Genomic DNA, 25,681 nt, shown 5'->3' with positions numbered 1-25,681 from the left:
CGATGGCAATCAATGCAGTGACCTGTTGTTTTACATGTATTGCGGTAAGCTCACCAATGGTGATGATATATGATACACTCCTTGAGACCAAACCATAAATGTAGCAGTTGGAGAACTGTACCTATCCGCGTGCTGCCTGTCGTCTTCCCCTCACCAGCTCCCACCCCGGCTCTCCTTTGCTCCCGCCTCCTCCCCCTTCGCCGCCGCCGGAGCCCGGAGAGATAGAGGGGGGGAAGAGGAGCACGAGATGGGCCAGCGGCTGAGCTGCGCCGGATCGAGCTACGACCGTGACTTCTTCACCGCCGTCCAAGCGGGCCACTTGGAGACGGTGCGCAGCGCCGTCGACGAAGATCCCTCGCTGCTCCGGCGCACTACCGTCTACGATCGCCTCTCCGCTCTCCACATCGCCGCCGCCAATGGGCACGTCGAGGTGCCGCAAAAGATTACCTTTTTCTTTCGCGCTTTCTTTTGGTTTTTCTTGTTTTGGTATCATCGAGGCTGTTTGGGAAACTCGTGCAGATTTTGTCCATGTTGCTGGAAAAATATGCGAACCCTGACATCGTTAATCGACATAAACAGGTGGGGAGTTCATAAAGATCTGATCTTTTCGCTTTTCTCCGCATTTTTTTTCTTTTTCGGAAATTTGGTAAAAATATCTGATTTTACGGGATCTGGTTGTAAATTAGACTCCGCTGATGCTGGCCGCGATTCACGGGAAGATTGCCTGCGTGCAAAAGCTGCTCGAGGCCGGAGCAAATGTGAGCTAAGATTCTAATTTCCCCCAATTTAATCTTGTTCTTCGTTGATTTGTTCGGTAGAAAATAATCACTGCTACGGGAGGATGATCTGGTTTTTAATTTTGTGTGGTTAGATCCTGATGTTTGATTCGATAAATGGAAGAACTTGTCTTCATCATGCTGCTTATTATGGCCATTCGAATTGTCTGCAAGCCATTCTATCAGCCGCCCCCATTTTGGTTGCTGATTCTTGGTGGGTTTTTGTCAAGTCAATGAGTTCATCGTCGGTTGATGGATCTTGAAATTCTTTATTACGCTTGTTTCCCTTCTAATAATGATTTGTCCTTGCGATTAAAACTGTAGGGGATTTGCTCGGTTTGTAAATGTCGGAGATGACAACGGAGCGACGCCTCTACATCTTGCAGCAAGGCAACGACGGCCCGAGTGTGTTCACATTCTCTTGGACAATGGAGCTCTTGTTTGTGTTTCAACCGGCGGATATGGGTATTTTGATGGACAGCTTCATTCTCTGTTTCATATGTACATGGGCTTCTACCGGTAAATGTGTGTTCAGAGTTTGTGTTCTGTGCTCACAAATTCCAATTTGCAGTCATCCTGGGAGCACCCCTTTGCACTTGGCCGCTCGTGGAGGGAGTTTGGATTGCGTACGTGAGTTGCTTGCATGGGGAGCTGACAGGCTTCAGAGGGATTCATCTGGGTAGGGATGTTTTGCCCTTTGACCTTGTCTATACCATCGAAGAAATCAGAATGCATGATGTACGACTTTGTGCTTGTTTGGTGACTAGATGACATCTTGAACAAACTGATCTAATAATTATCTTGTCCAAGATCTTGATTAAATTCCTGACTATTAGTTCATTTTTGCATTTATATTACAAATGACTATAGAGTCTAATTCTCGGGGATTAGCTGCTGGCATTTGGGCATCTTAATATCTTTAGCTGTCTTATGCTAGTGAGATAATATAGGATGGATTCTCTGGGACCATTTCTTACATAATGTTCTAGCTATGAGTAGTCCAAACTTTCTTTGTTAGAAAAAGCACAATTATTTCTTTTAACAATGACGATCTATCATTTAATAGGAGATGATGTTTTCTTTCTGCTGCCAGTGAACATTTTGCTGGTTTCTGTTTGCAGTCAAATACCATATGTTGTAGCTCTGAAGCGAAACCATGGAGCATGTGCAGCTCTACTAAACCCATCAGCAGCTGAGCCTCTGGTTTGGCCTTCTCCATTGAAGTTCATCAGTGAACTTGATCCAGATGCAAAGGCTTTGCTAGAGGCAGCTCTGATGGAGGCTAACAAGGAAAGAGAGAAGAAGATCCTAAAGGGAACAAAATATTTGGTGCTATCTCCTGCCAATTCAGATGAAGTAGTTGATGATATGTCTGAGGTACCATAAGATTTCATTTTCAACTTCAGTTTTTGGTTTTTTGGAAAAAAGAAACCTTAATGCTTATATCCATGTTTTTTATTGACAATGATTATTGCTTGCAACAGTTACAAAGGATGTTAGGCTTGATAGATTACGCGACCTATTAGTGTCGGTGCTTAAGTTGTTTGTGGAGATTATTTATACTCTTTTTCCATGATTAATTGAAGGTTATAATATTACATCACCAGTAAAAAATTTAATTCTAATAATTAGATTATAACCAGTTTGAGTTATGGTTATGCAGTTATTTGTGGAATGACTCAATTTGTTGCAAAATAAGATTTGCATTAAATGCTGGATGAACATTATGCCATAGTACAATAAATCTGATACTTTTGTTTCAACTATCAACATAACCTTTTAGCTGTTTCGCTGACAGAAATTTTCAAATGCAGAATTTTGTAGAATATTTTTAGATGATGCTTCTTCCCTAATGAAGAAAACTACTAGTCTTCAAGTTTTGTTCTTGATTTCATTCATATGAGGAAATAATCTTGCAGGCAAGTGATTCCGACCTTTGTTCCATCTGCTTCCACCAAGTCTGCACCATCGAGGTCCGAGACTGTGGGCACCAGATGTGCGCTCACTGCACGTTGTCTCTGTGCTGCCACAACAAGCCCAACCCAACAACCTTGTCCGTGCCTTCACCATCTTGCCCCTTCTGCCGCTGCAACATTTCTAGATTGGTGGTTGCCAAGACAAAGGCCGCAGACGAGGGGGACAATGCCACCAACTCCATGCTAAGGAGGTCTAGGAGGTCTCGGAACTTCAGTGGTGGAAGTGGCAGCTTCAAAGGTCTGACTTTGGCTATCGGATCATTCGGTAGGATGGGTCGTGGCTCTGGGCGCATAATGGATAGCGACGATACTGTGGACAAGCCTTGATAATTGCATTCAGGTTCATATGTCTACCAGTTCTGGAGCCTCCAATAAGCATTGCAGAGGGAGTCGACTGCTAGTGTAGAATCTTGCACTCTTAAAGGAAAAATAGTCATCAAATAATTAGTTTCTTTTTATAGCTTGTGTTGCCAGTTCTTCTCTACTACAGAGATGGAAGTCTATGGTTCTTTTGGTAAAACAAAGGCAATATATGCCTATCAGGGAAGTTTTCAGATCCATCTAAGTAGAGAGAGAGATCCATTTGGTAACTTTCCTACATCATGGACTTCCTGTCTGCTTGGAAGCATGATGAATGATGTAATGTAAATTAACATTTCATTTATAAGTTTTGGGTGTTGGCTTGATATGAGACTTTTTTCATATAGTTTAGCATTGGAATGAAGCTTCATTGTGCCTCGGTCCTTTTCTTTGTGGGTGCAGTCCAGAGGAAGAAGCCAAAGATGTCTTTATCAAGCTAGAGTCCTGTTGTTCCTTGACAGTGATCAATCCATTATAAGACCTCCCAAGTCAGCTGGTGCTATTGGTTTGTGGTCAGAGTTACCCTTCAATGTTTGAAGTGTGAAACAGATTCATCCAGATTGGATCAGTGATTGGTTGAGAAGAGACTTGAGTAATGAAGAGGTTCTTCACCATGGAGTACATTTGGTTTTCCCCAATGGGTAATCTCCATCCATTGGTTGCGAAGGTGATGATCTTCCACAATGGATTGGATGTTTCATAGGTCAACTTAGTGGACACCAGAGGAGGATGTGGGTTGGCCCTGATAGGTCAAAAAGGATGACACAAGCTGTGGAGGGCCCCACTTCCCGTGTCAAGGAAGGAAGAATGTGCCACAAAGAAGCCATCTTCAAGATGAAAGATGTGAAACAGAGGGGAGGCTGTCATGCTTTATCTGAACAGAGTTCTTTTTCTTATAACTTGTTGAGCTCTCACCACCACATTCTGATGTGTCTCTGTTTTGGCATCCTCTGAAATATGTGTAAAACACACTGTGCGGTGTGAAACAGAGAGGATGATGATGACATGGTTCCATCTGACTACATTTCTTTTTTCTCAATCTTCAAAATATCTTTCTCACACATCATCATGTGAGGGGTGACAAGAGGCCAAATCATGAATTCTACTGCAGGTTGCCAAATGATCCAACATATTGCAACATTATCAGGGATGTGATGTTTTTTCCTCCTTCTCCCTCTTTTTTCCTGATTGAGCTCTCAAGTGCTGCTGTAATGGCAGACACCAAAAAATGACCACCTTTTGGATTGGCTTAAGATTCATGGCCATCATGACAAAGTGCTAAGGTATCTGATGCACCGTTCATTAATAGTTTTATACAAGAATTTTATATCCTGTGGTTAGTGGACAATGACATGAAAATGGTAGATCTAACTTATATGTCTCTCTCTCTCTCACTTATTTTTTTTTATTCTTTAGAATAAGGTATGTAATACCGTATCATACCAGTGTTTCAAGATTGACTCGGTATGGTACGGTACCAGTATATCGAGCGGTACACTAGGACGTATCGAGCGATATACCCTGATGTACTGAACAATTATATATATCTATATATATATTTCTTCCTACTATAGCACTATAGCGATATCGGACAATCCGCGTATCGGTATGTCATTAGATCGGTACGTACCGCTTGTACCGAGTGGTACCGATACGGGTGGTACCATTTGATACTACATATCATGTTTTAGAGTCAAAAATAAAAATTTGACAGACTTTTTAATATATTAAAAAAATTATACCTCTATGAGAAATATTATTTTCGATATCGATCACATATGACAACCACCTAATTCGATTTAATTTAATTATATATATATATATATATATATATATATATATATATATATATATATATATATATATATATATATATATATATATATATATATATATATATATAGTTGGTGATCAAACGGATAGGGGACTCATAAATTTCATGTCATTTATCTGACCTTTAACCCTCCGTAACAGGGGAACGCCCCGCACAGCCGTCCGTTCTTTAGATGACAGCATCCTGTATCTACACGTGTCCACGGACACAAAGCGGGAAGTGCAACCGTAAGACCATAAAATCGATCGCCGGCGGCTCGCATAAGAGGAAGAAGACGACGGCCAAGCACTCGCCCTCTTCCTCCTCGCTCTCTGCGCCTCCGCTCGGGGCTCACGCGTTAGCCTGGAGTGGGTCGAAGAGCGCCATGAACGCCGTCATCAAGGACGACGGACGGGCTCGGATCGAGGAGGCGCGAAGGAAACGGGAGGCCGTTGTGCCAGAGGAAGACTGCGCGTTGTGGTCGTTTCGGCCGCTCCCCCCACGATCATCATCGAGGCGAGGTAAGTGGCTCTCGTCCTCGCTGCTTGCGCTTGGATTCGTGCTTTCGGTTTCGTCGATTGGTTCGTAGGGATTGATCTGAAGTCGGATCAACAAGATGGGCCTCGATTAACAATTTGGCCCATATGAGAATGGGTTGGGTTGAGACCATAAATCGATCGCCGGCGGTTCGCATAAGAGGAAGAAGACGACGGCCAAGCACTCGCCCTCTTCCTCCTCGCTCTCTGCGCCTCCGCTCGGGGCTCACGCGTTAGCCTGGAGTGGGTCGAAGAGCGCCATGAACGCCGTCATAAAGGACGACGGACGGGCTCGGATCGAGGAGGCGCGGAGGAAACGGGAGGGCCGTCGTGCCAGAGGAAGACTGCGCGTTGCTGGTCGTCTCGACCGCTCCCCCCACGATCATCATCGAGGTGAGGTAAGTGGCTCTCGTCCTCGCTGCTTGCGCTTGGATTCGTGCTTTTGGTTTCCTCGATTGGTTCGTAGGGATTGATCTGAAGTCGGATCAACAAGATGGGCCTCGATTAGCAATTTGGCCCATATGAGAATGGGTTGGGCTGATACCATAAATCGATCGCCGGCGGTTCCCATAAGAGGAAGAAGACGACGGCCAAGCACTCGCCCTCTTCCTCCTCGCTCTCTGCGCCTCCGCTCGGGGTTCACGCGTTAACCTGGAGTCGGTCGAAGAGCGCCATGAACGCCGTCGTCAAGGACGACGGACGGGCTCGGATCGAGGAGACGCGAAGGAAACGAGAGGCCGTTGTGCCAGAGGAAGACTGCGCGTTGTGGTCGTTTCGGCCGCTCCCCCCACGATCATCATCGAGGGGAGGTAAGTGGCTCTCGTCCTCGCTGCTTGCGCTTGGATTCTTGCTTTTGGTTTCGTCGATTGGTTCGTCGGGATTGATCTGAAGTCGAGTCAACAAGATGGGCCTCAATTAGCGACTTGGCCCATCTTAGAAATGGGTTGGGCTGGGGCCTTAAGGATGATGGATATTTGGGTAATAATTTAAGAATTCACTTAAATTAAGAATTCACTTAATATACAGTTTAATAATTTTTTTTAAAAATAATTTGTATAAAAAGGCTTAAAACTATCTCGAAATAATGCATTTTAATTTTTTTAGGAAGTCAAATCGATTAAAGATTCCTTTTATTTTGGTCTAAATAAGCTGCAGCCACCTAATCACATTCTAGAATAAAGGTTTTCTAAGTCAAGCAGTGTGTTCTGAAACCTCATTGAGAATGAGATGTTCGAGTCACGGAGGAGACTTAGGAGACACACGCACGCACTTGGGAGACTAGGATAGGCAGAATCGTGTCAACGATGACTGGGTTACATCTTTGACCGAGAGTACGTACTGCCCCCAAATTGTTGACTGTTGACCATCACAGAGGGTCCACAAGGAAGTCAAGGTCACCAACTTGATGTGTGGTTGACTTCCAAACTCCAATCTCCTACGTCGTACGCAACGGAAGGAACACGATATGACGACAGCCTTATCAATACAAACAACAAAAATGATTATTGATAATTGTGTAGTTATAGGAGAATCTCATTGTTGGGTTTCTGATTTGTTTAAAATTTGATTCATTTTGATCATCATTACATTTTTGTATGGTAATGTGCCTAATCTTACTAGGATGGATTATAAATTTATATAAAATAATAAGAAATAATAGAAATATCATTCTTATGTAATTAGAACTTTAATGAGATATGGAGATAATTAGGAATAGAAATAATGGTATTTCACTCGTTTTGAAAATTAATAATCTTGTATACCAGTAAATATATTTAGTTTCATATCGGTTGTAAAGTAGGAGAATTAACATCATACAAATGAGAGTAATCTCTTAGACAAATGATTAGGGTGTTGACGAAAAATATTTAGTCGAAACAAAACAATGATTCATCACATTTAACAACTAAAATGACACCAAATCTGAATAGGAATATTCATGAGTTTTTAATCTTTTATGGATAGAATGGTTATTGAATAATTGCAAAACTAAGAAATGCTAAGATGGAGAAATTAAGTCCATATAAATCATAGAGTTATATAATTTGGTTCTTCTTGCACTCTGAGTTGTAAGAGATAGTAGCATTTTGGATTTGACACTATGGAGTTTATTTTGAAAATTCCCAATTTAGTGCTCGAAACATATCTACATTTTCCATCCAAATCACATCCTTTCTATGGTATGTATTCATGTGACATATAAGTCATAAGAAAAGGGGGATCAATGTTACACATACATTAACATATTGATGATATTTTGGGAGTCCATACTCCATATTACAAGTCGCAGGTTCCATTCCAACAACTTAATTTCACCTACCGTTCTCCCACTAACCGGACCCCCACCTTCCCTGGTCTTCCGTTCCACCTTTCGTGCTCATCCGTCTGTGACCATTAATTATATATTATCTTTTATAATCAACTTATTTTGATTGATCTATATTTTTGAAAATTATATTGAGATCATTATATTTACGAAAGTGAAATATTTAATCTCGTTTCTCCTTACGTTATTAACTCTATGATAAACTAAAATAAACAGAATCAATACTTAATAATAAATCTATCGTATTTTTATCAACATAGTTTCTTAATAGTAAATCTTATAGTATTTTCACCAACATAATCGATAACGTGAGAAGAAATATGATTAAATATTTTATTTTATTTTATAAAAAATAATAATATATTTTTTAAAATATAAAAATATTAAAATATTAAAAATAATTAATTACAGGGATAATCTTTAATTAGCCTTTAAAGAAACTTAAAGTGTTTATTAAAGAATATATATAATTTTAATTTTAGTATAAATATTATATGCTGTCGTTTTTTATTTCCATAAGCCATTGAAAATTAATCTATTTGATATTTTGATTTATATAGTTATCTTTTATAAGTTCTATGTCACTTTAAAAATATTAGGCCATTTTAAAACAACTATATTTTCATATGTTTTTAACACAAATAAAATTGATATTAAGTATATTACAAGTGCTTACTATGAATTTTCTGAATTGATGTTAACGATAATATTAATCTTTGGAGCAATATCTATTATATCTATAATATTAATATTGCATTATCTATTTATTTGCGGGCACGCCACGTTAAAAGACTTGTCTTCGGTGGTGAGATCTTAAGCAAAAGAAAGGGTCCAATTTAACGGGCAAAGAGAAAACGACACATAATACAGAATCCCTCTTCCCCTCTCTTTATTTCTTTCCTTTTCTTCCACAACGAAGTGTGGAAGGATTCAACTGCGCCCGCCAAAGTCGCGAGGCGATCTTTCTACACTTTCTCCCCAGTCTTCCAATCCCTAATCTCCCGCCGCCCTCCAACCTCCCACCTCCTCCGCAGGTTGTTAATGCCGCCTTCTCCTCACATGGCTGTATTTTGGTTTTCTTGGTTCAGTTGCTTTAGAATTGTTGTTATGGAATCGCAAGAAGATGTTCGTAAAGAGGATATTTCACTGCCATGTTTGTACATATCTGTTGCCCTTCTCTTTGTGTTATTCTTTTGCTCTTTATCCGAGAATTCGAGAAATAAGGATCGGTTATGGTTCGGAAGTTGTCTCTGGTACTCTGTTTGTTGGTGTTTTTGATTGTTTGTTGCAACTTAAGTGCACAAAGTTCAGCGCTTTTTCTTTTTCCTTTGTTTGGATGTTTCTCTGCGTTGTTTTCTGTGGTTTAGGCATGCTTATTTATCTATTTCTATTCCAGGATTGAAGCTGCGGTCCTCAGGCATCTGTTTTGGTACGTTGTGTTGGTCTTATGGAGGGACTATTGCAGCATCAGAACTCCACCGCCTCGTTTCAGAAGAATTACAAGAGCTGCATGTGGGACTGGCTTCGGATCTTTGACTTACAACATCGTCTCAGTGTGAGGAGGCTGCTTGGGGATGACGGTCATGGCAATCGCAGACACGTCAGGAGTGAGTGTTTACTTTCTTCTTGATCTAAGCTTGTGTAGCTTCTTTGTTTTTGTTGCTTTCCTGTTTTATGGTGTTGAGCTCTTGCCATGACAAATTTGGCACAAACGTCATCATTTAATTTGAACAACTTACCGGTTTCATATGATTACTCACAGCTGTCTTGTGTGGAACATATGCTTCTGAAATGAACACTCGGATCACAAGTCTAATCAGATACTTGAATAGATTAGACAAGCTTTAATCCAATAAAATCTTTTATTAATGTTGTTGTTATTGTTTTTGTTATTTTAGGGTTTTAGGGTAGCACTTGTCCCATAGGAGAATCACCTACACCTGAATCTAAATTTGGCTTTTCACTTTATCATCGGTTCTTCTTTATTTTGCAAATTTTCCACCACAATATTCTTCTAATCAAGTGGGATTTGACTTTTGAAAACACCAAATTTGTTGGCACCATTAACTTTCTAACTTTGTGGAATTTATATTAGTCTCCTCATTTATTATCATTGAAGAAATGTTTTTATTCTTATGTTTGCTGATGACGCTTAATTTTCTTGTAGGAGTTAAAATCCCAGAAGTGCATGTTCCTGTAAGTGTAGATGAACATGACAACTTGGATGATGAAACCAAGCTCCTGGTGAGTTTTGATTCAAATGTTTATAAAGCAAGTTTCAGATCATTTTTTGACTCAATATGTTGCTATATTTTGTCATGTGCTTCTTGTATAATTTGCATCTGTTTAATAGGCTTTCTTGTACTGCTTTACTTTTTTCATATGCTTTTTATTTTGATCGCTAGAATTTATTTTGATAATCATACATCCTAATCTATGGCAAGCCACATTTAGATTCTCTTTTTGGTCCAACCTTGACTTGGAGTAACTAGAGGCATCAATTTTAATGTACATCAGCTGGTTGAGCTGGTGAAGCATCCTGGACCTCAGCAAGTACAGGAACTCATTTCTGTAAAGAGTTATTGAGTTTGGAATTGGCTTTGAGCGTTTGAGCAAACAAAGAAGATCCACTGTAAATTATGAAGAAAAGCAGGAGAAAAATTGTTAATGATAAAACCAAATTTGATTCTTCCATTAGCTCAGAGGATTTCCCCAAGAAAATTGCTTATGTTCTATCTTTTGAATAGTTCCATGTGATGGCTCCATATTGCAATGGCTTTCTTACTTCTAACGATATAGATATAGCCAGTGAAGGAGCTGCAGTATCCTGGCTAATAGGCGAGACCCATCTAGTATTAGGCTATTAGCTATTAATATCATGGATCATGTACATGACAAAAAGGATAACATAGAAGAATATGAATGCCTCCAGATCTGGAAGAGAAACGATGAGGACATGTTCAGCGATATTTGATGTAATGCATGAAGAATTCAGGGTTCATTCATCCTGTCTATGCAGTATAACCTTTTTAGACCAACAGGAAGATCATGAGAACTTTATAGAAGACTAAGATACCTAGTAGGCTATATATAGTTCTAGGTCTCAATTGACAGAGATTATCAGTGTTCAGTAGCTCTGTCTATTGTTTATGCAATCTGATGATTTAAGCTGACTTGTTCTTGTTCTGACTGCAACATTTGTCTATCATTGGTGTTGTTTTATGCCCCATACTTCCCTGTGGTTGACTACCCTCCATACCATTTGATATTTCTTGATTGTTACTCTTTAATCACCTTGTTAATGACATGGACTGAGGACTTTTACAAATATTTTATCATCTAGAGCTTTTCAAGAAATCATTTCCAGAAGCACATTCTGTGTTAATAATGTGAGTTCCAGATAATTCAAATATTTGCTTGTTCACAGGAGTGGCAAGTGTAACAGATGTTGCTTGCTTTTAGTTTCTACTGCCTGATTTTGTGCCATAGAATACAAATTCTATACTTCCTCCTCATTTGAGGTAACAGTTAGATTGACATAATCAATTCAATGAAACATGCCAACTTATGGACTGCTAAGAGTATTACCAGCAAATGAGATGTGGTTTTGTGTAGCAGCTCTTAATTATGAATGTCAAAGAATTATGTAAACTTGTACATTTTCAGTGCTAGTAAATTATCAGTGTATCAAAAAAGTGGCCTTGTGATCTGATGCTTTTGGTATATTATTAGACAATGATGTGTCCAACAGTCAACTGTCTAGCATATTATCTTCTAGTTTCCTTTTGTCTGTTTATTTTTATCCAACTATCTAACAATTTATAAGGTGTTGTACATTGGTGACTTTTGTCTGTTTATTTTTATCCAACTATCTAACAATTTATAAGGTGTTGTACATTGGTGCCATGGTCTAGCTACCCTACGTATTAACCATAGCTGCTTTCTTGTCATCTGCATCAGATTGTAAACAAGGGCAGCCAAACAAAAAAAAGTTCAGGAAAGGCTCTTGTTAGAGCTTTGATTTTCAAAAAAATGTTTAGGAAGCATAATCAGAAGCAAAAGATGCTTCCTGTGAAGCCACGCCTGATGCGCACCGTTTCCATACATCACTTGGAATGCAGTGATTATGTTCTTCCAGTGGAAATGGCTTCTGACACTGCTACCCCGAAAGTTGATTTCCGTTCACAAAAGAGTGATTCTTCTGAAAGCCATGAACATGATCAACTTCCGCCTGCAAGTAAAAAGCATCAAGTATGTGGAACAATAAAACATGTTAATCATGTTAGCCACACTGAGCTTAATCAACCAACTGAAAAGCAAGCAAATCACTGGGATGCCTTTTCAAAACAGATGGACTCCTTTGAGGAGTTGGGAAGAGATGTGTTCCAGTCTAATGATTTGATCGGTACAAAGGAGTTTATTAATGAGCAGGGTGAGTCATTCCTGGGAATTGTTGAAGAACCAGACATTTTGTTGGAAAATTATTTACAGAATCTTCATCGGTGTAGCTCTGAGAGAGCATTAATGAAGTCTGGCTCATCCCCCATGGTTGGCTTGTCAGCTAAAAGGCACAATAAATCACCCAACGATCACCTTGTTAACCAAGAAGTGAAGTCCCTGGTTCTGAAATCAGAACCTGCAGTTGTTGACAAGTATAATGCTTACTATAATTCAGAGTTTTCACCCAGATCTTTTCTTAAGCATACAAAACAAGGAGATCATGGAACTCTTTTAAGTCATTCTAGGACTGTTAAGAAAAAGTTAAAGGATGTATTCAATGAGAACAGGAAGGAGCATCTTCATATTTCGATGGATGGGCTTCTGCATAAAATCCCTTATGGCCACACAGCATCTGGGAATGTCATGAAAGAAAAGCTATTCCGATCTGCCTCAGCCAGACATTTCAAAGAAAGCATAGAAGACAATGTTAGTATTCCTCCAAAAGCACACCCACGTCAGAGTTTTAGAAGATCTCGATCTCTTACTGAGTCATACAAATATTCTCATGTGTTTGAGTCCATTTTAACCAGTGAATCCAAAAGGCTGCAAGAAAACTTGACCTCGACTGATGTGGATTTTGAGTTGCAGGATCAGACGGCACAAAAGGTCTTTGAACAAATTCACTCTAATCCTGAATTCAACTCCTTTTGCTGTAAGGATGTCCCAAATGAACCATTACATGGAGCTCTGTTGTCAGAAGCGGCAATTAGCAATCCTTTGAATGGAGATGAGGCAATTGACGTCCATACTCCTGCTGAGCCAGAGTCAGGAAATTCACTGGTGAATGTGAAGGAGAGCATTGAACCTGGTGTCATTCTAGAACAAACTCTTGATGTACATGCTAGCGGGAAAATTTATGGAGGACTAGAATTACCACTGATCGCTAGCAAACTTACAGAGACAGAGACATGCAGGGTTTCATGGACGTCGAACATTGGTTGTATCCCTTTGCCTAATGAGTTGTCTGTGGACCAACAAGATTCTCATATTGAGCTTCACCAGAGTGAAGAAGTACATGAAGTTTCAGATTCACCACAGACGGGCAATAGCCATGTTGCGCATGAGCATGCGCTGGAAGTAGATTCAAATGATGAGTCAACTAAACCAAGGCCAACCTCTGTTTTTCAACTAAATTCTGAAGATGATCTTTTGAAACCTGCAAAACATGAGTACTTAGAAGGTAAAGTATCTCATTTAACCCACAACTTTTAATCAAGATATGTCATCATAGAAAGAAATAGTCCACAGACATACCTTAAGCCATAAAGTTAAATGTGTGTCCTCAAAACGTGGTTTGTCCTGATGTCTGTGATCGCCTAGATTATGAGAGGGGCAGATTCAGTTTTCTTTGTTATATTATCTTCCATTTACTCTTCAATTGATTAAGTTCATCTAGTGATTGCTAGAAGGTTAAGCATAGTTTATGCCACTAATCTTTTCTGATACCATGTTTCCATTTGCACACAACAGCCCAAACACATGCAATTGACAAACACACACACACACACAAAAGAAAAGGTGAAAAGCCATTCTGAAAAAAAAAAAAGAGAATAAATGAAGTCATGAAACATAGCATGCCACATCTCTTATTATAAAATCTTTATTGGAGCTCTTCATTATAGGTTTCAACTTCTTTTATTTTTCCTGGTTTTTGCAGATTCAGAGACTGAACCAAGAAACCTCCATTTTGAGGAAGTCGATTTGTTGGCCAAAACACATAATTTGTCGGTTTTTAAAGTATCTGATGAGATGGATCCTGCTGAATCTAATTTTGGTAAAAAGCAGCAGGAGGCTTTTGCAAATGTTGGCAAGTTCCACATTCAAGTGGATCAAAAGGATGAGGCTGATTTCAACTATGTCAGGGGTGTATTGAGAAAATCCGGTTTCAATGGTTTCGAGTTTGTTGGTGCACAGCACTTCCCCAGTCAACTAGTTGGCCCCTTGCTATCTGATGGACATGAGGTTGCATCATATGATTCTGATGATCTCTCTCCTGAGCACCAGCTCCTTTTTGATCTAATTGATGAGATCTTATTGGAAATATCAGAAAAATATTCTACCGGTAGCTGGTTCTCGCGCTTTGACCCTGACACTAGAACATTGCCTGCGGAACGTAATATCCTCGATGAGGTTTGGCGAAAAATTAGCTCACATCTTAGTCACATGCATGAACATGTTGTGGCTCGAGACTATGCAAAAAATGATGGATGGTTGAACCTGCAGCAGGATGCCGTGTGTCTGGGTGTGGAGTTAGAGGACCTTCTTTTGGATGGTTTGCTGGATGAATTAATTCTTGATTGTGATGATATCTCAGGTTATTATTCTGTATTTTCCTAGTTTATTTTGCATGTTGTATATATCTTTGTAGCTATGTAGTTCGATCTGATCGATGTCATTCACATCTGTATAGAGTGGAATTCATTGTACTATATAAATTTTGCGATCTAAGGTAGTGAATCAAAGTGCTTTTCATTTTATCTTTGTGTGTTGTTTAGCTCCTTTCTTGTCCTTAGCTTGGTGTAAGGTTGTTCCTTTGTGTGATCAAAGTGATCATGATTCTTGTATAGATATCCTATATTATTAAGATAATAATATGCTGTCATAGCTTGCAGATTCATACTATACTTGCCAGAGATTTTGTTCACTGGTTTCTTTTACCTTGTGTTGGTTTGTATTCTTATGGATTTATCTTCAGAATAAAATTTAAAGTACTATATTTCTACTTGTAAAATCAAGTCTTTTTAAGCATACTTTGGGAATCTTTTTCTGCCAAATGCTCTTCCCTGGATAACTTAACATAATTTCAAGATTCTCTTGAAAAATCACAAAATCTGTGAGATCTTTTTCAAAGATTGTGTGGGATGAAATTTGTTTCACATTCCCTTCCTCACAAAAGCAGTAATTGTGTGACATCAATTACATTAATTGGTGAAGATAGATAGGACAGCTTTCCCTTTTATTTTTTCTTTTAGTCACTATTAGTGATAACTTAGTCCCTCTAATCTATATTACTAAACATGATGGAAGACAAAAGCAACAATAGAATCATATCAGTTCATAGTAATAATAGGTCATAATATGATGACACTATAAATGCCACTTAAAGCAGAACCAATATTACATGATAAAAGCCATTACAGCTCTACTCATACTCCTCTTATTTAGCTGTCTGCATATACTGCTCTCTCTGATGCTAATAATACATGTCTCAGTTACAGCCGCAGCAAGCACAGCTGCAGCTGCTTCCGCACTTGCACTTGCTGCAGTCACAGCCTCCTCCCTCAGACCCATTTGCCACCTCAAAACCTTCAATATGCCTGCAACCACCGATTCATTTCTTTCAAGAAGACGAATTAAGTATGACAATGTCCTAAAATCATCCGAATCATCTATTTCAGTTCTTATAATAATATTCTCTGATCCAGACATGATTATTATTTTATGTCCGAAATAAGATTCCGTACATTGATCCTCTTTGAGTTGTACTGATGGATTAACGAGAGTGACTAATATTAGGTCTGTAGAGATAATTTTTCTTGCCGCAGTTACGAGGGAATTATGAGAGTTCCTTTTCTCTTTTTCCATCAAAACCCTAATCCATGTTATAGGTGAAGCAAAATGGAGTTATAAGAGTGAGATGACGGAGGACCCTTTCAGAGTTGCAACACCGAGGTCAATGATTCCCGCAGCGGCGGTGCCACGCTCCCCACCCAAGTCAGGGAACATCTTGCAGCAGCTGCACCAGAGAAAGAGCAAGTAAACACCTATAGAACAAGAACGGAACCAAACAAAGGGAAATCTTGAATCTACTTCCATGTCGCAACCACACACACACACTCAACATGCATCACTGAAAGAAAGATTAGGTACAAGTCAGTGAAGGGGTGGCGACTCGTACCTTCCGCATCCACCGCCGCAGCTGCAGCTGCAGTCGGAACCGCATCCGCATCCGCATCCGCAGGAAGACATCTTCTCAGAGAAGCAGTGGCACGAGGAAGAAGACGAGAACTGAAGTCGGGAGAGCTTGTTCTGTGGGTTGAGGCAGACGCCTCCTATTTATAGGCCATTTTCGGCAATGCCGGCGACACCATCTTCATGCCTTCTTCTCTCTACCGCACAAATATGTTGGCTGTGGTCAATGAGAATAGTAGCACCCGATGCTACGACTAAAGAGCATCAGACGGGGAAAAGGGTCGGAGAGAGCACCAGTCTTCTCCTCTCCGCCATCCATGCATCGCAGAGAGGGGCCACATCATGTCATAAAGAGCAACACAACGCAGAAAGTTCCCCTCTGTGGGACAGCAAGTGGGATCGGGTGAAGCTCAGTGGATGGTTCACTGCAAGCGAGAGAGGAATCCCATCCTCATCCCACTGCAACCTTAACATTCATATAAAGGAAGACAAACAAAAGGAGTGGATGCTGCGACTCCTCTCCCACACGCATGCGTCAACCTTTCTCGACTCAACTGCTCATGAAGCAAACATTGGATTTGGCAATGGAGACATAACATGCAGATTGTGATTGTGGGATGGAAAGAAATCTCCAAAGATACTTTAATGTTATAACCAAAGATTATATTAAAGTTATTTAGTCCGATATTGATTAAAGAGCATGGAACGAACTGACTCATAAATCCTCCGGATCTCCTTACCCTCAAAAGGTATTTTTTGATGCTCACATATTCTAAAATGATAAAATCATCGTACGTACAAATGATCGGTCAATCAAATAGTTCCTTTATCAATTATTATTTTTATTCATTAAAATTTTTTAATTTTTATTATGTGAAATCAATTAAGGGATCGTCAATTTTTCTTATATACCTTTTTACATAAACTTTAAAGAATTTATATATTTTCTCTCGTCTTCTCTATAAATTTTAGAGAGTTGAGAAATGAAAGAGTTCTTGGTATCTTTCTCTATCTCGATCAAAACTTAAGTCACACCTTAGATATTTATAAACATAAATAAATTTTAAATTTAAAGTTTTCTTACTTCTCCTCGCTCTAGAAATCTAGAAATAAAATAAGAATTTTGAACATAATCCAAAGTATTATTATTGTTATTATTATTTTGGGATAGGAAAGGTGAGGTGAGAACAAAATTGGACTAAACATATATGGATTAATCACTTTAAAGGCACCCAATTACTTGCAGTTAAATATATGCTTTCCTTTTATTTCCTCTCTATTTGATATCGGATCCGGATCCTCTCTCCCTCTGACGTAAGATCCGGCTGTTCATCGGTTTCGGCACGGATCATAAAGACGTCAAATTAAATTGCAATCGAGGGTTCGAATATTTGGGCTTTGGACTTTGTATTTTGGGCTTTAAGCCGTTGAGAATGGTAGCCCAAATGCTACTTTTCGGCCTTTTAGGAGCACGAGTTTTGATGAAAACTAATATTGGGAACGATAATTAAATAAATGTGTGAAAAATGAAGTATATATATATATATAATATTTATAGAATATAATGTTGGGAATGAAAAAGATGTTCGAAAAGTATATAAATATTAAAAACGAATACGAATATTAAATATTAAATTTATACACATATATGAGATGGAAAACAATACCAACATTTCAAATAATATCAAATATGAAAAACCATAAGATTCGCTAACACGTTAAACAAAGGAATACGACACTCACAGAGATAGATAGATAGAGAGAGAGAGAGAGAGAGAAAGAGGCCTCTGATTTGTCCTCCGGTTTGACGCTCCAGGCAGTGGATGACGGGCGCTGAGGGCAGCGGCGATCGTCCTCGGGCTTCTCTTTCTTTTGCTTCGATGGGTCTCTGGCTGGCCGGATCTCCTCCTTTCCTCTCCGATGGAGATGCTGCACACCATTCGGTGATGATGGCCGGTGGGACGACGATGTGGCCCTAAAAGCAAAGCATTGCATTGCAGTCATGGCAAAAGTCCCGACCTCGACAACCTGACATGATCAAATTAATGGATTGACGGCGAGGTAGACAGATGATCAGATACATAGATAGATACCGATAGAGAGCTCCGCTCGTCTTTGAGCTCTGAATCTGATATTACAACAATTTGTTGGAATCAATATACCTGAGGATAATAATAAGAATGAAATTATCTCTTTTAATTCAGATAAAAAGTAGTAACATATTATAATCTACACAGATAGTCTGTATGATTAGTTCATAGACTGCTCACTTCTTTTCTGCGCTTTCTTCGACCTTCCTCTGTATAGACTCTGAGCTGTAAAGGTTGAACACTTCATGGCGTCCAGTTAGATGAAATAACCATGAACAGTGTGTGGAAACGAAGGGAATGTATGTTTGATCCTGTAGGGCCTCCGCATTCCCGTGAGCCAAATTGCATTGAGATCCAAAGAGGCACAGAGATTTGAAGTACCGACCGACCAAGCAGTAGGTAAACCCCACAGTGAGTTGCTAAAAAGGCTACGGGAAGCACTCAGCAACACAGTGGGTGGATTGCTCAGGTCAGGGATGGAAAGAGAACCACGTAAAGCCACGCAGGTTATGTGATTGCATGGGTCCAGTAACCGTCAGAGAAGAGGACGACAGAGGATGGGAAGTGTGAGTGCCGAGTTGAGCTGTGGAGAGGAGAGAAGAGGAAGCCGAGGATGGACGTAGGTAGAATGCTTGCAGGAAACGCAACAGATCCTCCGAACCTAAACGCCACCATTACAAGAGAGGTGAGATGGGGGAAGGGAGCGAGGAGTCCTTTCCGGTTTCCTCTTCCATGCTCTCCTTGGGCTGTGGTGTTTCCCTGCAGGGAAGGTTCCCTCGTACCTCTCACTCTCGCTCTCTCTTGCTCTGGTCCTTTGTTGGTGGCAAGTGGCCGAGGTCAGGAGGGAGTAAAAGACTTGTGTTTTTGAGGCGCCCGGATTGCGATGGATAACTGTTGCTGTTGTTGGAGTACCAGTCTTTACTTCCCTGACACTCTCTCTCTCTCTCTCTCTCTCTATCTGTCTTGGATCACAACACACAAAGGCCAACGGGGTAATCCCCAACCCCCTCACGCCACTCTTAGCCCTGCTCCTATATGTATGCCCTCAACCCTCAGAGCCTCTCTCTCAAGTTCCTCTTCTTCTCTAGCTCATTAAGCTTCCACTTTTAGCCTTCTGTGAGCTACAGTTTTTATCCTCACTGTTGTAAGTTGTTCTTCTGTTCCTCTCTCTTCTTCGGTTCTTCTACATTTTAAAGGAGATGAGGAGATTCCCAGCTTTATCTCGTCTCTTCTAGCTGTAGATGCATGGGCTCGGTTCTTGTAGGGATCCCTTTAGCTTTCTCTCGGCAGTTTCTTCTCCACCTCTTTCATGTTAGCTAGGGTTACAGCCGGCTTTGGGAGTAGGGGCTGCTCGGTTTTATTATTACCTCAGGCAAAAGCTGCAGTCATTGTTTGCTGGTGTGGCATCATCAAGATTCACAAGCTCGTACCATGAGAGCTTCAAACCATACTGAGGTGTTTTTGACTGAGATTTGAGAATCTTGATGATGCTGCATTGGCAATAAATGACTACCTACGAATGTGCCACCGACTGGAGCTGAAGAACAATGATGTGTGCAGGTATATACGTACATGTAAAACCCTAACTCAGACTCACTCTTTCTCCCGGAGAAGAAGAAGAAGTTTCAATGATTCGTGCTATAGACCTTTAACCTTAACGAAGGAAACAAAAACCTAAGTAACTTTTCTCTTCTTCTTCTTCTCATTCTTCAAAATAAACGATCATGAAATCTTTATCAGCAGTAGAAGTTTATATATGTAGACAGCAGTCGATGATGGCATGATTGAAAGCTCGAGCAGGTGATGCCCTGAGATGCTGCAAAAGAGTACTTTTTGATCTCTGCCTGATTGTTCTATCTGATCGTAGCAGCCTTTTTCTTGGTTGTTGCATCAAAATAAATGAAGATGATTCCTTCCAGTAATCCGTACCCATCGTTATAACTTGAGCTGGGATTTGTTGGATCTCGAGAATGCAAGAAGAAACCAATCTCACTTTTCAGCCATATTAATACGAATTTATATGGGTATTTCAGATCAGGCTTTGTCAGCGATGGCCGTCAAAGTCGATATTTCAGCTGACTCCTACTACTTGGTGTTCTACGCAGAATTTGATTGGCTTCTTGGAGTTCCTTCTGTGATTTGTACTGTATTCTCGAATCTCTTTCTTTTAATTCATGATCTACTGCAGCAGAGGCATGGAAAAGTATTGATCGAATTCTCGATCCACGGTCGTCTTCCTCGCATCAAATCCAGCATCTGCAAGACGGTATTCGCAGCATTATCTAACGCGTAGCTTTGGGTGAGACATGGCAGCACCTTCGACGCCTCGCCGTTGGAATGAAGTACTGCGTCGTCTTCAACGGCGGGATCTAAATGTGCGATGCCATCCAAATCCTCCAAGCCTGCGTCTTCCTCGGCGTATCATCAGTTTCTTCTGATTCGTCTCTTATTTCGGCTCTTCGTCCAGCTTTTGGGGTCTTCTGCAATCCCAGATCCAACTCTGGAGCTCTGTAATGGATGTCGAAATCTGTGCTTGGGCAATGGCCACGCTGAACCATGCGGATCATGCGGTAGTTCCCTTTTCCTGTTCGGTTCACTGAAGCTGGAAGTCACAGTGGCTGAGATTGAAGAGAGAAGTATCGTATGCCCATGCAAAGAACGGAACAGAGGAACCTGTTAACCAGACCATTGTCCCTCTGATCATCCACAAGCCTCTCAGAGATGAAGAAGGATACGAAATGCATTCTGAGGGAAGAAATAGAGGAGGAGGAACAAAGAATACAAAGCAAATAGATAAGGAGAGTTCACGGCATGGAGGCCAGCGGAAGAAGACGAGCGTCGATCTTCTACACGACCGATCGACTTTTCTCTTTAGCCATAAAGCAATTGGGACACACATCACGTGCTCGCTCTCGCGGTGGAGCGGCGGCGGCGGCGGGGCCAGAGGACACACATCACGTGCTCGCTCTCGCGGTGGAGACGTGGTGGCGGACGACAAAGACGGCACTTTTGGGGCTCATTTTGAAAGCGAGCTGAAGCAGAGGAGCTCATATTTCTCTACTACTGTTTTACTAGTTGAACTTGGGAAGAAGATATGGATCTAACAGTGCCACATTAGCATTATTCCGCATATTGTCATTCTTCACAGGTAAAATGACTGAAAGAGAGACGAGTGAGCAGCTTTCTGCAGCGTTCTGTTTCTTGTCTCTCTCTCTCTCTGTCCCAATCCACCATGAAGGAGTAGGTGATACTTTGCATCAACAGTCGTCATCACGAACTCAGCCAAATTGTCAATGGCGCTGATATGTAAATATACTATGTTATATGAACTCATTGATACTGTGTTAATCCTATATGGATAAGATTTATGGTGTCGATTATAATAGTAATTTATTCAAAAACATTACAGTTGAGATAAATGAACTCAAGAATAAATAGAAATCAACTCATAAGATTTCAAACAGATATCTTATTGGTTTAAAAATACTAAATAGCAAGATGTCTATATCAATTATGGTATCTATGAATAGATTTTTGCATGTGAATGGAAGCCAACAAGACTCACCAACAAGAAAAAGAACAACAAAATCAAGATGGAGTTTAGAGAGAGAGAGAGAGAGAGAGACAGAGAGAGATGCATTGACCAAGTCCAACAAATAGCCATCCATCTAACATACTTCCAAGGCAATGAACATAATCACTTTGGCTATTGACCTGTACAACAGACCATGTCAAGGACTGATTCATATGTCACATTGAGCTAAGATCATGACACCATGGCCCTGTGAAGAGATGCAAATTTGTGTTGTCTCTGTTGGTGTGTTCTTGCTTTTTGCCCACTGGCATTGAATTAGTTCACAGTACAATGCACAGCAACAACTAGCAGTTCCTAAGCCAATCAATGTTCCCCAAGTCATTTGATGTATAGCTTGGTATAGATGAGATACTATCCCTAATATGCAGCATGTAATACAATCAATGAAATTATTCTATCACAAAATTGTAGGACCTGAGATTTGCTATCTGCTAGATAAAACAGATTATAGATGATCTCAAGCATCTTGAATGGGAATCAGAAAAAGATACAACAAAAGGAACAAAAATCTGATGATCTCAAGTGTCAAACAATCAAAATTTAGACCATGAGAAAATTTTTGCTGCTAAGTTCCAGTGGATTTGAAAGGATATTAATACATGAGAACAGTGTTTAGAACAAAAAAAAATAAAAATGGTTGTGAGTCAAAGAGGATGGTAAACCACACAGTTGATAGAAACTGATGCTAAAGAAAAGATGAAAAAGGAGACACAGACAAATCTTGAATTGAATAGATCCAATCAATCCCTACAATACAAGACAGAGAAAACCAACAGATTGAGGAAGGCCAACCACCAGCCTTATGTCTGCCCAGACTATTAGACAAAAGAGTTCCAACACTGCTTTAAAAAATGGACAACCCAACAACATGAACAATAAAAATATCTGGTGGAGAGAAACTAGCACTAATACAGGTCAACCACTCATGTGAATGTAACATCCTGAAGATATCATACATACTACAAATATTTCAACCAAGATAAAGAAGTATAAAGCATGTACCGATGTGATTCGATGAGTGATAAACAAGATCCAGATGGCTTTTGAAGCACAATTATGATACAAGCAATCAAATGAAATAGTTCACAGAGATAGTAATAGAATCCTTTAATGTGAGGCAGCAACCTAAAACAGTATTGCAAGAGAAAACATGATAAGAACAATGAGGAGAACAATCTAGATTAACAGTATGTTCTGACAGAAGAATTCATATTACATCGTCGTAAAAGGTACAATACAATATGCTACTGGGAAGCCTTTAGAAAAAGGAAAATACAAGTCTACTTTAGATTTTAGGCTAAATTATGTAATCGGCTTTCTGATCTAGGAACAAGAAAAATCGATTCTGTCAAAAGCATCAAGAGGGGATGACATTAATCAATTTTAACTAGATCACTTTCTATGAACATCAGAAGCTCTGAACAACATTTCAGTGATTTATATGATCCATGCTTATAATTATCTGAGTATGAGCAAGGATAAAGTAAACATCAGAATCTTCTCATCTCTGGAGTAGTACTAAATTGATAACTTCAGCAAGCATAAAATTGGAAATTTAAAGTAGATAAAACCTCCGTTCAAGTTGCTGATCATAAACTCGAAAAGAACATTGAACATACGAAACAACACCAGAAGATAGAATGTCAAACATTATAATTTTTGAAATAAGAGCTCAAACATTATAAATTTTGAAATAAGGGCACTACAAGAAGGTATATACCTTCATAACATTATGACTCCTGAAAAGTTACAGCCTCCTCTGTGTGGAAAAGAGATCAGAATATGTAATGAAGCCCAGAGGAGCTAGAACCGCGAAGATGCTTTGTCATTTAGCTCTTCTCTAATTACAGTTGAATCATGTCTAGAGACCACCCATCTCCACCTTTTACACAATCATTTTCACTCCTCTTGAAGGATCAAGTAATTACAGTTTTGTAGAGGAATTGAAGCCAAGGAGAGAAGAAGCTGATCTTTCCAAGTTCTTTGTCATCATCACCATCTTGCAATTGCACTTGCATTCCCATCCTCCAATGCCCAATTAGTGGTGCGGCTCCGCGAACTCCTACTGAAGATTGAATGCCTCCTGCTTCTAAGAGAAGAGGTAGAGGTTGAACGAGATTCAGAGCTCAATCTCGACGAAGTGGTGGAAGAAGATCTCAAACGCCTGAAGAATGAGAAAAAACTGCGGAATGCTTGACCAATTCCTCCACCCTCCCTCGACCGACTCCCTCTGGAGGACCATGATATTCTTCTCGGTGCTCCACCGGTGCTGAATCCACCATCCACCTCTGTGTAAACGACTGGAAGTCCCCTCTCCCCTGCTCTCCTGCCACCAGTAAACCTCCCAACGGCAAACCCACCACCAGGAAGCCTCCATATGGTGAGCCCCACCATCTCCTCCTCGTTGCCAGCGACGTGAGTCTGCTCATCGGCATCCGGTTCTGCCATACCCCTTTCCGGTGCATCTGTCGGCATCTCATGGCGGCAAACAGGGCAAGAATTTCTGAGCAAGAGCCATGGCAAGATGCAATCTTGGTGGTAGATGTGCTTGCAGGGCATCTCACGGGCTTCAGCTCCGAGCTCAAAGGGATCCTTGCAGACGGCACAATGGGATTCCATCATGATGTGGCCGTCAGCGATCTCGATGGTGGGCATCGATTCGATGGCAGCCTTCGAAGCCGGTGGGTGTTCGAAGCCACCGCCCCCACCGAATCCATTGACCTCGATCTGGGCGAGCTGGTCGAGTAGTCGCTCAAACCCAGATCCCATCAAGAAGTCCGACATGCTTTCCGGCAAGGGGCGGAGGCCAGATCCGGAGCCGTCATCATAGTAGAGCTCGAAGCTGTTGCCGGCGGCACGATCCGCATCGCCTCGACCTTCGGGCGGACCGCGGAGGACGATGACGGGGTTGAAAGGGGAGCGTTCGCCAGTGGACGAACGGTGGTGCCGCCTAACGCCGGCTCTGTCGACGGCGGCGGAGGGGAAGCGGCGGCGACGAGGCTCCGCGCTGGCTGCAGAGACAGGAAGGGGGCGGGGAGGCGAATCCACCTCCTCGAGGAAGCCGCCGCCGCAGTCGGGGCAGACGACTGCGTCCCGGGGCCAAACCCTGACGAAGCGACTGCAACGGTAACACCAGTACGACGGCGCCGTCGCCATAGAAGTCATCATCGACAGCAAGCGAAGGCGACGACGAAGCTCCGGGGGAGGAAAGGAATCCCTTGTAAAGATCCAAGCTTTGAACTCAAAAACGAATCGATCTGCAATGGAAGCCCTAAAAATCCGAATTCGTTCAAGAAATTACCTCAACAACACCGGTCAAGCTATCAAAAAAATCGCTCGATTGCAGATAGAATCCGATCTCCGGGTATCCCAAAAAAATCCCAGCAACCAAGACGAGAAAAAAAAATACAAATTCCCTACGTAATCCAAGTCCCTTACTTAATTTGCACCCAAACCCCGCGATGACTCGGGGATTTGGGTGGGGAAAAGGAGGACGGCCTGAGGAGGGAAGGCAAAAGGGGGGAGACTTGAAGCGGTCGACGATTTCGGCAGCGGGGGCGCGTGCGTGATGGCGTGCTTCGGACGCTTGATGGCACGGCATAGCTCTCCCCAGACGGCGTTCTAACTGCTTCGTCGACGTGGCGAATTGTCGTTGGCTCTATACGCTTCACGGCGTTAGTTAAACGGCGATCGAGCTTGATCCGGATCACGTGGGTCAGACAAGACGTCTCGGGTCGGGCCGAGCCCGTGATTCGTCGTTGACCGTCAATTTACGAGAAAGCCCATCTCGATATCGG

At 41.1% G+C, this 25,681-nt stretch overlaps 4 protein-coding genes across 8 annotated transcripts; 2 read left to right on the top strand and 2 right to left on the bottom strand.

Annotated features, from left to right (window-relative positions):
• The first annotated feature begins 113 nt into the window (after window positions 1–113).
• On the top strand, window positions 114–3,438 carry LOC135634332 (E3 ubiquitin-protein ligase XB3-like). Its single transcript, XM_065144741.1, has 8 exons — window positions 114–430; window positions 520–579; window positions 687–758; window positions 872–990; window positions 1,101–1,241; window positions 1,348–1,455; window positions 1,898–2,153; window positions 2,696–3,438. The coding sequence occupies exons 1-8, from the start codon at window positions 248–250 to the stop codon at window positions 3,077–3,079; spliced, it is 1,323 nt and encodes a 440-aa protein (XP_065000813.1). The 5' UTR covers window positions 114–247; the 3' UTR covers window positions 3,080–3,438.
• A 1,624-nt stretch (window positions 3,439–5,062) lies between these two features.
• On the top strand, window positions 5,063–14,764 carry LOC135632956 (uncharacterized). 5 transcript variants are annotated; one of them, XM_065141877.1, is made up of 6 exons: window positions 5,064–5,446; window positions 5,515–6,270; window positions 9,184–9,394; window positions 9,955–10,031; window positions 11,748–13,467; window positions 13,945–14,764. In XM_065141877.1, exons 3-6 carry the CDS (start codon window positions 9,235–9,237, stop codon window positions 14,622–14,624), a joined length of 2,637 nt encoding a protein of 878 aa, XP_064997949.1. In that variant the 5' UTR covers window positions 5,064–5,446; window positions 5,515–6,270; window positions 9,184–9,234; the 3' UTR covers window positions 14,625–14,764. The 5 variants fall into 5 exon arrangements, with proteins under 5 accessions (XP_064997951.1, XP_064997949.1, XP_064997950.1 ...); XM_065141878.1 differs by having other exon boundaries at window positions 5,064–5,859; window positions 5,928–6,270; XM_065141879.1 differs by having other exon boundaries at window positions 5,063–5,859.
• Window positions 14,765–15,341: 577 nt separating this feature from the next.
• Window positions 15,342–16,344, bottom strand: LOC103974614 (metallothionein-like protein type 2). The gene is made up of 3 exons (XM_009389476.3): window positions 16,186–16,344; window positions 15,937–16,023; window positions 15,342–15,604 (listed from the first exon to the last, which is right to left on the bottom strand). The coding sequence occupies exons 1-3, from the start codon at window positions 16,254–16,256 to the stop codon at window positions 15,496–15,498; spliced, it is 267 nt and encodes an 88-aa protein (XP_009387751.2). The 5' UTR covers window positions 16,257–16,344; the 3' UTR covers window positions 15,342–15,495.
• Window positions 16,345–23,520: 7,176 nt separating this feature from the next.
• Window positions 23,521–25,459, bottom strand: LOC135633966 (E3 ubiquitin-protein ligase RDUF1-like). The gene is made up of 2 exons (XM_065144011.1): window positions 25,186–25,459; window positions 23,521–25,101 (listed from the first exon to the last, which is right to left on the bottom strand). Exon 2 carries the CDS (start codon window positions 25,050–25,052, stop codon window positions 23,877–23,879), a length of 1,176 nt encoding a protein of 391 aa, XP_065000083.1. The 5' UTR covers window positions 25,053–25,101; window positions 25,186–25,459; the 3' UTR covers window positions 23,521–23,876.
• Window positions 25,460–25,681: the final 222 nt, after the last annotated feature.

This window comes from Musa acuminata, chromosome BXJ3-3 (genome assembly GCF_036884655.1).
Source record: "Musa acuminata AAA Group cultivar baxijiao chromosome BXJ3-3, Cavendish_Baxijiao_AAA, whole genome shotgun sequence".
NCBI classification, from domain to species: Eukaryota; Viridiplantae; Streptophyta; class Magnoliopsida; order Zingiberales; family Musaceae; genus Musa; species Musa acuminata.
This window is presented reverse-complemented; position numbering and strand designations above follow the sequence as displayed.

Bases quoted from the DNA above. Each gene is read 5' to 3' on its own strand.
- LOC135633966 (XM_065144011.1), bottom strand. From the start codon at position 25,052: ATGATGACTTCTATGGCGACGGCGCCGTCGTACTGGTGTTACCGTTGC.
- LOC135632956 (XM_065141879.1), top strand. From the start codon at position 9,235: ATGGAGGGACTATTGCAGCATCAGAACTCCACCGCCTCGTTTCAGAAG. The intron at 9,395-9,954 runs GTGAGTGTTTAC...ATTTTCTTGTAG, and splicing joins CAATCGCAGACACGTCAGGA to GAGTTAAAATCCCAGAAGTG. The intron at 13,468-13,944 runs GTAAAGTATCTC...TGGTTTTTGCAG, and splicing joins AAAACATGAGTACTTAGAAG to ATTCAGAGACTGAACCAAGA.
- LOC103974614 (XM_009389476.3), bottom strand. From the start codon at position 16,256: ATGTCTTCCTGCGGATGCGGATGCGGATGCGGTTCCGACTGCAGCTGC. The intron at 16,024-16,185 runs GTACGAGTCGCC...TCTCTGGTGCAG, and splicing joins TGCGGCGGTGGATGCGGAAG to CTGCTGCAAGATGTTCCCTG. The intron at 15,605-15,936 runs GTCCTCCGTCAT...CGGTGGTTGCAG, and splicing joins GGTGTTGCAACTCTGAAAGG to GCATATTGAAGGTTTTGAGG.
- LOC135634332 (XM_065144741.1), top strand. From the start codon at position 248: ATGGGCCAGCGGCTGAGCTGCGCCGGATCGAGCTACGACCGTGACTTC. The intron at 580-686 runs GTGGGGAGTTCA...GTTGTAAATTAG, and splicing joins TCGTTAATCGACATAAACAG to ACTCCGCTGATGCTGGCCGC. The intron at 1,456-1,897 runs GTAGGGATGTTT...TTCTGTTTGCAG, and splicing joins CTTCAGAGGGATTCATCTGG to TCAAATACCATATGTTGTAG.